Consider the following 12,608-nt stretch of genomic DNA (forward strand, 5'->3'; position numbering starts at 1 on the left):
TCTAGAAAGTTAAAATTTACCTACAATCTGAGAAAAAGTAAATAAACATCCTGAGAGATCGTCAACGACGTAAAATTGAACAGGTTATCTTTATCTAAATAAAGTAAACGAAACATATTTTGAACGTCATATCGATAAAATTCGAATTTGCAAGTCATCGAAGTAAGTAACTCTTATCTCACTTTCCGCTCATGTCACAATCCATCACAATCTTCTTTTCAAAGTTCACGGCAGTAGTCGTCCTATTTCGACGTTGGTTCCACGAAACGTTAAAAAACTACCGGAAAAATGGTTCTTTCCAAACCCCTTTTTAATTTTACCATGTGGTATTTTAACAATTTATTTAACCATCCTGTATTAACAAAAGCTATAACGAGGTAACTAGATTTTTTTAATTATGTTTTAATACATGTACAGAAACGAGCAAAAGTATTTAAACGTTTATATTTATTTTTTGTTTTTATAGCTGTATTGTTGCAACAAGTGGAAAACTTGTAAGTGAATTAATTGAAGGAAAGAAAACTATTAATCAAAAAGGTGTTTTTGCTTATGCACTATTTGGGTATGATATATTTATATTGTGAAACATTTTAGAATTATCATGTGGCTTAAGCTAATTGATGTGAAGTGACTCAAAAAACACGTTAAAAATAAAAAGAAAGTGCGGAAAAGTGTACAACATACTAAAAAATCACATTAAAGTTTTGACAAAATGTGACGTCACAAGCAATGTTAACCATGCATTTTCCTATTAAACCTGTCAACACCTAACCTTCAACATTTTTTAACATGTTGAAGGTTATCTCTATTTAGGTGAGATTGCAACATTTAAATTGGAATGTCTTCTATCTGTTTTCAAAACTAGAGTTTCTCACTGTAGCATCGCATCTTGTATAGGTTAGAATATACTAACTGTCACATTTGTAGGTTAGGTTTGTATTGTCAAGACATTTAAATTGGAATGTCTTCTATCTCTTTTCAAAACTAGAATTTCTCATTCTAGCGTCGCATCTTGTTTACTCTTTAATCTTTGACTAGACCAAAAACTAGAAACATTCGGATTTAGCTCCAAGTCTCTCAAGACGGCTAAATCCGAATGATTCCAGTTCAAGATCTTGTGTTAGATCTAGTGCAAAACTAGAACTAACACTAGACCGAAAAATGAAAACGTTCGCATTTAGCCCACGTCTCTCAAGACGGCTAAACCCGAGTGATGCTAGTTCTAGGTCTTGTACTAGTTCCAGTGATAGTGCAATACTACAACCAACACTAGACCGAGAACTAGAAACATTCGGTTTTAGCCGCACGTCTTTCAAGACGGCTAAACAAAAAATATGCGTTTTAACCAAATATATGGTTAGCACGGTCGATGACGTCACAAAAAGTGACGTCACGTCGAAAGTTTAATGTGATTTTTCGGTAAATTTTACACATTTCCGCACTTTTTCTTTATTTATAACGGCTTTATTGAGTGATTTCCCGTCGATTTTTAAGCCAAATTTTGAATTATACCATGGTATTTCTTAAACATTTTTATTTAGGTTATTATTTGGTGGAACATGTCCCCATTATTTTTATCAATTCGTTGAAAGGATAGTTACCGACGAAACCAAATTTGGAGTGTTTAAAAAATTGATTTTAGAACGATTGATTTACACCCCAATTTATCAAGCGTTTATTTTGTACACTTTGGCTCGATTCGAAGGAAAGAATCACGATAGGGCTTTGGGGCAACTTTTTGTTTTGTATGTTCCGACTTTGATGGCTGCTTGGAAGTATTTAACACTGGTTCAAATATTAAACTTTACCGTTGTCCCACCAATGGTAAATATAAATTAATTAATTATTTGTATATAAATTAATTTTTTTTAAATTTTAGTTGAGAGTTTTATTATTAAACGTGGTTGGATTTCTTTATATCGTATACATATCGAGAAAACGTCAACAAGCCAAATCTAAATCGAAAAAATCTGAATAAGTAATAAAAACTTTTTGGCCAAAGATAACAAAGCTTCCACTAATCCGTCTTTTAATTACAATATTAATTATCCACTTATTGCGTAAGGTGTGTGTACTGGTATCATAACTGAAAAGTTTTTTATACAATATTTTATACGTAAGGGTAAATCTAGAAATTCAGATTTTATACAATCTGTTAAGACTCAAGCACTTCAATGTAGTAATATACAAGTTAATGATATAATATGATAATGGGTACAAGATGAAGAATTGAAACATTCCTTCAAATATCATTTACTTGGAATAAATGTAGTGCCTTAAAACTTTGCTGTTTTTATTATTTGTAAATGATTGTTATAATATGTATATGTATTTTTTGTTATAATGGGTTATTTTTAGAAATAAACTTTAAAATAATAATTTTTTTTCGAGATTTACATTTATTTCTTGTTTTGAATCCAACATTTTTACCTTTACTGACATCTACACACTACAGCTTACATTTTTTTAATAAGTTCGATTCGTTTATCTTGTTTTTCATTTTAATTTGCTTTACAATAATACAACCTTAAAGACTAAAAACAGGGAATGATAATTCGACTAGAGATCGTTTCCTTTTTAAGCAGTTTCCTTATTTAAAAGTTTTAAAGTTAAGAAGTCTACTTGTACTTTGCGTTTTTAAATCAAACGACGAAAAAATGAGTATTTTAAAAATATCAAGATCATTTAAGATATCGCAGATATTTTTTTTTCACAGTGATTAGACTGATTAGTAACATATAAATTAATTCGAAATTAGAAACCTTTAAAGATTAAATTTTTATAAATACGCTACATTAAGATTATCTACGTTGAAAAAATAAGTTATAAATAGTAATAAATTAATTGATAATAATAAAATTGCACCTAGAAAATAATAAGATCCATCACAGGTATGTTTTTTTTCAATTCAAACCTTTATAAATAATATCGTAGTTCAAAAATAAAGTATATTGCACCATTTAGTTAATAAGAGACTAGAAAATTAATTTATTGCTAAAAAAAATCATGAGTGAAGTATTTAAGTAAGATTTTTTTTAGGGGGATCGGGGTGATCGCGAAGCTGATCTTGAAGTGCGACTTGGAGATTTACTAAAGCTGCGTTTTCTGATATACCAAGGGCTTCGACTTCCGCTACTCACTGAAGATGGCGAACTCGGAGTTTGTCGATGATAAGGAATTGGTCGTTTTCTTGCACTGGTTAATTTAATTTTAGTAAATTGTTAGTATAAAAAACGGCAAAACAAAGAAAGGAGTTTAGTTGATTAAAACGTTAAAACAAAATTTGTAAGATAAAACAAAATTGGGGATGATTAAAAGTTTTTGACAAAACTTACATGCAAAAAAGAAAAAAATTAACTCTATACTTACCTTTTCAAAATACATGGTGCAAAAAAAGTAAAAAAATGGCTAATTTAAAGTATACACGAAAGATTTCTTTTATTAACTCAATTATTTCGATATAAAATTTGATTGGAGTTTAACCCCAATCGAATTTTACATTAATATATAAACAATAAAAAGAAAAACACCTACAAAAAACATTTAAAACAATAAAACCAAATATATCAAAAAAATCATAAATTTATTATCGCCTACAAACAAGAAAGAATACAAATGTTTACTTATCTACAAAAAAAATCAAAAATTATATTTCAAATCAATATAATCTTCTGTAATTACTAAATTATAATTTGATTAATAAAAATCAAAACCAAGCAAAAAAAAAATGAAACAAAACAAAATCTCAGAACCCAAAACAAAAAGAACGATATGAAAGAGCTACTTGGAGGGAGGGTTCACTTATTATGATAATAATTAATAATAATTATAATAAATCACACGATTCTGGCACATACACATGTCTAAAATCCTACTACTTCTTGCTGAAAAATAGAGAAAGCAAAATAAAAGGAAACGTGTCCGTCTCGATGCTATCAAATAATTTTGAATTGGTGCCATCGGTGTGAAATCATGCAAAATTTTTTACCTGGTTATTCGGCGCCTATCCAAAAAGCTCGGCGATCCGTGACGTCGCGGGATCGACGGCGATCTTGATCTTGAACCGCTACTTGAACTCCGCGAAGAACTTGACGAACGCGAACTTGAATGACTTCTTGATCGCGACGAACGAGATGAACTTCGACTAGATGATGATGACGAAGATCTACTTTGAGAACTATTACGTTTTGAACTAAAAGAAAAACAAAGTTACTGGATTAATATGGAGAAGGAGGTGTCTGTTATATACAAAACATGCATAGCAGTAGACTCTGAGTGGTATATCTTTAATGATCAACTACACAACAAATTAAAAATTGGCAGTATCATAGTCTTTATATCTACCATGACTTCCGATTTCACGAACGCATACAGTACACAGAACTACTACAGCCATACAACAACATCAGCAAAAAGAACATCCACTGTTGATTTAAACGAAAACTACCACAAGACATCTACTTGAATTAAAGATGTTAAATGTTACATTCAATTTGACTTATGTTTATTATTTTGTAAGTGAGGAAGTCCTTTTAGTTGTGTAATGTAATTAATTTACTAGTCTGGCAATAAAAAAAAAACTTAAAATCAGATTTTTTTTAATTCTTACCTGTAAGAGGAATGAGAAAAACTCCTCGACCTACTTTTCCTCTCCTTACTAATCGATTTTGATTTACTTTTTGATTTCGATCTCGAAGACCTCGAAACAGTTCTTTTCCGATTTTCCCCTAAATTATTATCATCATCATCGCTACTACCGTATCGTTCCAAAATCTTCCTAACCTCCTTCAATTTCTTCAAATCAACCGAACTTTTTTCACTCTTCGTCGTAAACGGTTTAATATCAAACGAATCTTTAACAACATTCTCCCGTTTCTCGTCCTTTTCAACCTTCATCAGCGCCACATCCAATTTCGGAATCGAAAAACTATTCAATTTCGGAATTTTCTTCTCCAAACTTTCCTTAGCTTTCGCCGCCAAACCCGATTTTAACACCTTAAGCATTTTGATTTCTTTTTCGCGTTGTTCCTCGTCTTCCTTATCGTAATCATTAGGAGACATTTCATCTTCACTACTCGATCGTAATCGAACGACGGGAAGTTGTGGCTTTTTTTGTTTAATTTTTTCTTTTGATTTTTGAATTAATCTTGATTTATCTTCGAGAGGTGTCGGGGATCTTTCACTTTCTTTCGATGGTGAATATTTTTCGTAAATTTTTGAAGAAGATGGATTATAATTATCACGGGATCTAGAACGGGTTTTTGATTTCGATGACGATTTACGATTAAGTGGAATGGGGGTGTTATTTCGATTTTTTTCGGGTTGATTAGAATCGATTTCGTTATCTGATTGTTTTTTTGAATTTGTTTCTATTTGAATGTGATCTCCGTATTTTGTGTTTTGTGGTGTATGACTTTTTCTTGGTGGACTAACACTGTTTTTCTTTAACGTTTTTGGTGGTGTTTTTGAACGATTTCTTCTGCTATTCAAATTCACATCTAATCTTTTTTGCTCTCTATTCCTTTCTTCTTTTCGATCTTTATTTAATTCAGTTCTTCTTTCACGACTTCTATCTTCTTCACGTCTCTCTCGACTTCTTTCTTGACGATCTTCAAGTTTATCTCGATTATTTTCCCCCCGAATTCTTTCTTTACTTCCATTATCTCTTTCTCTACTTCTTTCTTTTTGGCGCGATTCATTTCGTTCTAACGATTTTTGTTGTACTTCTTTATATCGATCTCTACTTTCTTTTCGATATCGAAATTTATCACCAACGTTTTCTTTACTTTCCTTATTTCTTAAAGGCGAATAAGACTTAGATCTTCGCTTTTCCCTCGGCGATTTCGATCTATTATATCTATGTCTATACCCTTGCCTTCGATTTTCATAATTCCTACTTTCTTCTTGTTGCCTGTACCTATTTGTACGCGAACGATCCCTTTCTTTTCTATTATAAGGAGATTCTGAAGATTGTCGCCTCCCAGATGATGATTTGTGAATGCTCCTTGATCGACGATCCTGTTTCGAAGATGGCTTATTATTTTTTTGATCTCTCGACGAAAGTGTTGGTTGGTTTTGGTGCTTTTTCGGCGGGGTTTTATCCTTTTTTGTCTTTTTTGGTTCAGGAGAACTTTCGCGGGAACTATCAGATGAGGAATGTCTTCTTTTCTTTGCTTTCTTCTTCTAAAATTATATTTAAACAATTCATTCATTAAATAAATGTAAAAAATAATTAAAACAAACCTCTTTTTTCTTTTTTCGTTTCTTTTTCTTCTCATCTTCACTGCTTGAGTCATCGCCTGAACTAGAATTTGATTCATCATCGCTAGAAACGGATGATCTTCTACGTTTCTTTTTCTTCTTATCTTTCGATCTATTGCGAAAGAAAGAAATCGTAATGAGCAATAAAAGGAGTTGAAAAAGAAATAAAAAAAACACGGTACTTCTTTAACACTGGCATTGCTCTCTAAAAACTTATGTCTATTTGCCGATGTAAATTCCCTTCACGCGGTGTTAAAAAAGGAGCTACAACGGTGAAGGGAATTTATATGGACTCCGCGAACACGAAAATCATTTATATAAATGTTCGAGAATCAAAATATAAATGAGAAAAAAATACATTTATCGTTTTTAAAAAACGTTTAAGCCGTTAAGTGTGAACGCACCTTCAGTCCGACCGGGGTATAGCTAGACATAAGCAAAGTCAAATTAAATTAGACGTGCCAAAACGATACCATTACCTGTAGGCCTTCAAACACGTACCGCAAGAAAATACACCAACGAGTCAATTAGTAGTTGTCGCAAAATTTATAAAAACTCTATTATTATTCATTAAGTTTTGGTTTTTTTAAATTTTTGTACTAACACAAAAATGTAAGCACAAGAGTTTCTTTTTTTAACCTTAAACTTATGTACAATAATCAAAAGTAGTGCTGCCAAGTGATTAAAATCGACTGTTTAATGATTTAGTTTAATGAAGCACTAATTTTGAAAGAAATAAGAAATAAATAAACAAGAAATTTTAACAATTAACAAACCCTCACTAAAAACTCACTTTTCTTTCTTTCGTTTCTTTGATTTCTTCTTTTTCTTATGCTCCTCACTCGATGAGCTATAAAATTCAATAACATAAAGCGATTTTTAAACAATTTTTTATTCACTCTTTACTTACCTCATCTTGCGTTTCTTCTTCTTTTTATCTTTATCGTTTCCATTACTTTGCGGTTCAGGACTTGGTGTGTGAACGAGTTCGTAGCGAGCGGCTTGCTGTTTTTCCTGTTCTTTTTCTTTTTCCCTCTCTAAAGCCCTTTCCTTTTCCTTTTCCTGCTTAGCAAGCTGTTCCTTAGCTTGCCGATCCGGATCAAAACTGCTACCGTCAACAAAATACTCCGAAATTCCGAAAGCCTCCCTCAATCTCGCGTTCTTTTCTTGTTGTGCTTCAGCCACTTGATGTGTTTCAGTTACACTTTAATAAAAAAACAAGTAAAAATAGCATTAAAATAAAAAATTATTTATATTAAATCGTTAGAAATTAGACTCACGAATTTTGTATAACAACACTACTTTGACAAACCATTTTATATAGTTGAGTGATATCAACGAAATCGTATAAAACGTAATAGAAGAATGGTTTATATAGTATGTGGGGTGCTTTCAATTCACCCCATTTACGTGAGGGGGTTTACAATTGTGGGCGATGGATCGATATTTGGAGGAAAAAATTAGGGGAGAGCGAAACGAAACATCTGTCTGCTACACATGAAATACTTTTATATTATCAAATTAAAATAATTTAAAAAAAAATAACTTTTTTTTTAAATCTACCTTACAACAGATCTCATGGCATTTCTTGGAGGTAAAATTTGTAAAGGCCGTTGTTGATTATGAGGATTACCCATAACACAATGGCAGTGACAGCAACATTGTCTCCTATTCGCAAATCTGATGGGCGCCTTCGGCCCCAACGCTTGACAGAGAGCATCCCTCCACAACCTCTCAAAAATAACCCTCTCATCGACCGAAAACCTCCTCGAATTTCCATAAAACATCTCGATTTTCACAAATATTTTATATATTTTTTTTACAAAAATAAAATTCCTTATTAATAATATCGATTAATTTATTTTTCTAATTTCTTTTATATTGCCCACAGCATCAAATTGGAAGACTTGGGTTTTGCACTTAAAAACTAGAGCGTAACTGCTTCAGCAGTTACGTGGAAGACATTCGATTTCTAAAAGTGGGTTCTGTTTGCGTTTCGGCTTTCTACATCTTGGCCGTTTTCGTCGCTAGTCTTTGCGGGGAACGCGGCCGCGTCCACCGATCGCGTAAAAGGACTACTAAAGGGGATGTTCCGGGAAACCCGACATGAGACGATGGAGAGAGGGGAAATGCGCGAAAACTGAATCCGGCGAATAATCGATATCCCGACGACCTCTTGCGACCGACGCAATTATTATCAGACTGGTATATCCTCTTAACGTTTCAAACGTCGAAAGGGGTTAAATCCCGGAAGTGGTCGCCGTTTTAAGTTATCAATTTATCTAACAAGTACCACGTTATTTTAACGTAAAGAATTTTTAAATATAAGTACTTCATAATTTTATGCATATGAGTAACACAGATGTAATAATGACTCAAAATAACAGATCTCAATAACACTTAAATAAATTACTTCTAATAATATTATAAGTACATATTTTTGGAAATTAAAGTTTATTGAATTCTGTGAAAGAGGAAACTTGCAGTAAAGATATTTTTTTAAAATAGTTTAAAACAGATATACATAAAAGTAGTTGGCGACATTTAGACATACTTGGAATCAGTTGGGCACATTTAGACACACTTGGAAGCAGTTGAGGACATTTAGACACACTTGGCATCAGTCATATTCAGACATATATGGTTTACAAACTGGTGCCCAGCCATGACTTGTACTCAAAATAAGTTTGTTACTTTGTGACATATAATCCATAACTTGCCAGCATTTCTTTCGTCTTAATGCACCTTAACAACTATCAGTGTTTAAGAATACTTAATATAAAGGAAGTTATGAATAGTGACTTAACGTACAACTCCGAGTCTGACTCGGGCACCTACAGATGACGAAGTTGCAAGCCCAAGTCTCACTTGGGACAAAGTATTTCATTATTATTTCTGCTGATATGTTATATACAGGCGTGAGCATTTTGTAATGTACTTATAAGGTCTCATTTTAGACGTAGACTCCCGCCGATATAAACATATTATGACTAAAAGCAACTAGTTTGGTTCATAACTTACAAATCTCAAATATATCTACTTGTTATTGCGCATAGTTGTAAAGTAGTAATTCGTGTTTTTATATGTAGAAAGTTCCATTTATATTATCCATTAAGTTTATACCAAAAAAGCATCAATAATTCTTGAATCAATTCAATTTCAGGAACGAAAACAATGAACCAGTTAAAACTAGAACTAACACTAGTAGCTTGTATGCTGTACATAGTAGTGTTGCCACAATAATTTTGACAGGTTAGCTTATTCCCCTTATTCTAGACTAAACAGATAGTTCCTGTTTTCCAATTGGTTGGGTTGGGTTAGGTTGCATTGGATTGTGTTGTGCTTAGGTTGTGTTGTGTTTGGGTTGGATTTGGTCAGGTTCGGTTGATATTCCAGGTTCCTGCGGGAATCCCTACCCATTTTTTCTTGGAAAATTATGAGTGCACAACTTCATTAAATTAAAACTAGAACTAACACTCGACCTAGAAATATTCGGGTTTAGCCGTGCGTCTTCAGATGCACGAAACTTTCTATTTCTATGTCTAGTGTTAGTTCTAGTTTTAACTGTTATTCAGCGCTAGATTGGTGTATATTTTTTTTGTACGAAAGAATAAGGAACACTAGACCTAGAACTAGAAACATTCGGGTTTTTTTTTCAATGTCGAACTGACAACGAAGGTTTTGGATTGCACTAATTCGTTAGAAAGTGATTCAGGTGATAATGGCAGTGGTTATAACTTGGAAAAGTTGGATTGAAATATTGCACAGACCAACTCAATTCAGCCCCACAAAAAATCCCATTCATGAGAACATCTTGTGATACATATCATTTATTAGAAGATGAGTACTATGTTTCGACATATTTTAAACCGGTTTTTCACGATGGCTTATTGGACATAATTCAAAATAGCGATTGAGGTTTGTTTGCGATTATGTCGTTTTAACTATTGGCTGATTTAAAAATCTTGTTCAATGATATAGCTATGTAAAAGGTGACGGGGCTGTGTTAGGGCCCCGTATATTTTCAGCCATCTCTAATCAGATGTAACGTCTTGATGGATGGCTATGTTGCAAACACCGCGAGATCGCCTTGTCAGAATAAAATTTGCGTGTATAAAATTACTGTTAACACTAGAAAATTCTCTACTTTTGGTACTTTGAAAAAGAAAATTTTAAATTTAATTGATTTGTATAGGAAAAAGGAACGTTTGTGGAATACAAAGTCACCTTATTATAAGAATAAAGTAAAATGTAAAGCCGCCTTAAAATGTATAGCAGAATCATAAAATATATGTTTAAAACATCAGTTTTAACTGACAAAGGGTTGACATGTCTAACATCCCCTAGCAGTACTGTCATCACAGTTTATTTGATGTTGGCGAACTTCGTTTTGTGACCTCGATTTAAAAAAATCCGCCATCTTATCGCGAGTTACCAAAGGTACAGAATACATTGGTGGTATCCCGCCAAATCTTTACCACAAATAGCAGCCTACCTTGGCAACTCGCTATAACATGGCGGGTCCCACCACAGAGATCAAATTATCTACTGCTAAGTATAACACCAACTTAAGTCTACATCCGCAAGGCGTCGTCCTGTAACTCCTGCAAGAGTTCTTCTAACATTCAGAGTTATAAAAAGGCCTTATCTTTAATCTGCAAGTGAAATTGTTGAACCTTCAACTCTTAATTTACTTTTCTTTCGCAGCAATTACTTTTCCAGCACCCTTTTACAATACAAAAGGATTCTCTAAGTTGGAGTGGTGTAATTGAAGCTTCAACAATAAGGCCAGAATGTTCGCGCAGGAAAAAGGGAATGCTTTTACGCAGTTTGCGGCATTAAATTTCTGTATGGGTGGTTGTACTCATAACATTCCATTGATAGGTCTTTGGAATTGGTTGCTGTACTGTTCTTTAATCCAAACTGTATGATATTGAATTGTTAATCATTCATCTAATAAGCCAAAAACAGGGTCGCAATCGTTTCTACTTGTTTTTTAGTTGAGCTTGTTTTCATATAGTATGTTTTGGTGTCAAAGTATCCTTGTTGAAGAAATCTTTGATACCTGAGTGAAGTTTGTCATTACATTATTGGGAGCCAAAAAAAATGATGTACAAATGAATTTAATTTAACAAACAACATTTCTAAATATGTCAAATCACCAAAATTTAACATCAAATTTTAAAGGTAATTGATATTCAATTCCTTCATTAAATCAAAACTTACCTATATTCAGAATAAAAATAATCTTATCAAGTTCTCAACTGTAAACAATTCCAAATACATCACATGAAGTGATATGGGGACCTATATAAAATAATAAACCTTACATTAGGATATCTTAGCGCCTATTGTTATATCATTTTTAATTAAATTCCAACTATAAATAGCATGGAAAACAAGCAATAAAGTATTTATTCTTGTAAAAAAGTCTTTGAGTTGGGTGTGATCCAAAATGTTTTTAAAAAATTGTTATAGTTGCTACAATTATATTCTGGCTACACCAACCCGCCAGATAAATTGCTTCATTTAAAATTACCTCTAATATAATTTTATAAAATCTATTTTAAGTTTATACTTATTTTTTAATTAACTCACCAAACACGTCCCCATTGATCAACAGTTTTCTCCAACTTCCCATCATGTCCCATCAACATATTTCTATAATTGTTCACCTTATTTTTGATTGCTTCTTCGCTATATCTATAATTAAAGAATATTATAGGAACGAAAATAAATAATTGTAAATTCTTTTACCCTTGCTCTTCTAAAATATCAGCAAATTCTGTGCACTTCAATTCAATTTTCCTTTTTCTTTCATGGTCCAAAATTTCTTTATTCGGTTGTTTATTAGCCGCTGTATCTAAAACGGCTAATTCACTCTCCGTCTTGTAATTTTTTTCTTTTTCGCGAGGTTTAACCAGCGCCCAATTCCTCTGTACGTGACCGTTTGTCCCTGAACCCCTTGGCGTGGCCAAACCAATTCCATTGTACATGTTTTAACCTTATAAACAAAACGAATAGGTTACGTTTTATCGAACCATCAAACTGTATATTTAATTAGCACGAAATATGGATTTAAAAACGTGATAATTAGTCATGTGGTTTGAACGCAATTGGTTTTATTGATATACTTACCAAATTATTGAGATCTAAACAAGTTGTTATGATGTAAATATCGAGGGATTTCTTTGAATTAATTAATGTTTTTCTGGTTTATTTTAGAGTGTGTTAGTGTTGAAATATGCTGCGTTGCTTATCTGTCAAACGCCATTTTATACCAACCGTGTAACGTAAAAGTTACTAAATTGGTCCAATTCTTTTGAGTGATTGATATGAAAGAATTT

General features: G+C 32.5%; 2 protein-coding genes across 6 annotated transcripts; one reads left to right on the forward strand and one right to left on the reverse strand.

Annotated features, from left to right (window-relative positions):
- Window positions 1-52: 52 nt before the first annotated feature.
- On the forward strand, window positions 53-2,379 carry LOC111426883 (PXMP2/4 family protein 3). Its single transcript, XM_023061730.2, has 5 exons — window positions 53-162; window positions 225-377; window positions 467-562; window positions 1,542-1,824; window positions 1,880-2,379. The coding sequence occupies exons 2-5, from the start codon at window positions 289-291 to the stop codon at window positions 1,976-1,978; spliced, it is 567 nt and encodes a 188-aa protein (XP_022917498.1). The 5' UTR covers window positions 53-162; window positions 225-288; the 3' UTR covers window positions 1,979-2,379.
- LOC111426825 (Serine-arginine repetitive matrix 2/3/4) lies at window positions 1,652-12,550 on the reverse strand. Of its 5 annotated transcripts, none has more exons than XM_023061610.2 (9): window positions 12,400-12,550; window positions 12,019-12,265; window positions 11,860-11,964; window positions 7,172-7,465; window positions 7,055-7,111; window positions 6,244-6,373; window positions 4,610-6,183; window positions 3,989-4,192; window positions 1,652-3,195 (listed from the first exon to the last, which is right to left on the reverse strand). In XM_023061610.2, exons 2-9 carry the CDS (start codon window positions 12,255-12,257, stop codon window positions 3,036-3,038), a joined length of 2,763 nt encoding a protein of 920 aa, XP_022917378.2. In that variant the 5' UTR covers window positions 12,258-12,265; window positions 12,400-12,550; the 3' UTR covers window positions 1,652-3,035. The 5 variants fall into 5 exon arrangements, with proteins under 5 accessions (XP_022917378.2, XP_022917379.2, XP_022917381.2 ...); XM_023061612.2 differs by lacking the exon at window positions 1,652-3,195 and adding an exon at window positions 3,567-3,884; XM_023061611.2 differs by lacking the exons at window positions 11,860-11,964; window positions 12,019-12,265; window positions 12,400-12,550 and adding an exon at window positions 7,825-8,534.
- Window positions 12,551-12,608: the final 58 nt, after the last annotated feature.

This window comes from Onthophagus taurus, chromosome 2, assembly GCF_036711975.1.
Source record: "Onthophagus taurus isolate NC chromosome 2, IU_Otau_3.0, whole genome shotgun sequence".
In the NCBI taxonomy this organism is placed as follows: domain Eukaryota; kingdom Metazoa; phylum Arthropoda; class Insecta; order Coleoptera; family Scarabaeidae; genus Onthophagus; species Onthophagus taurus.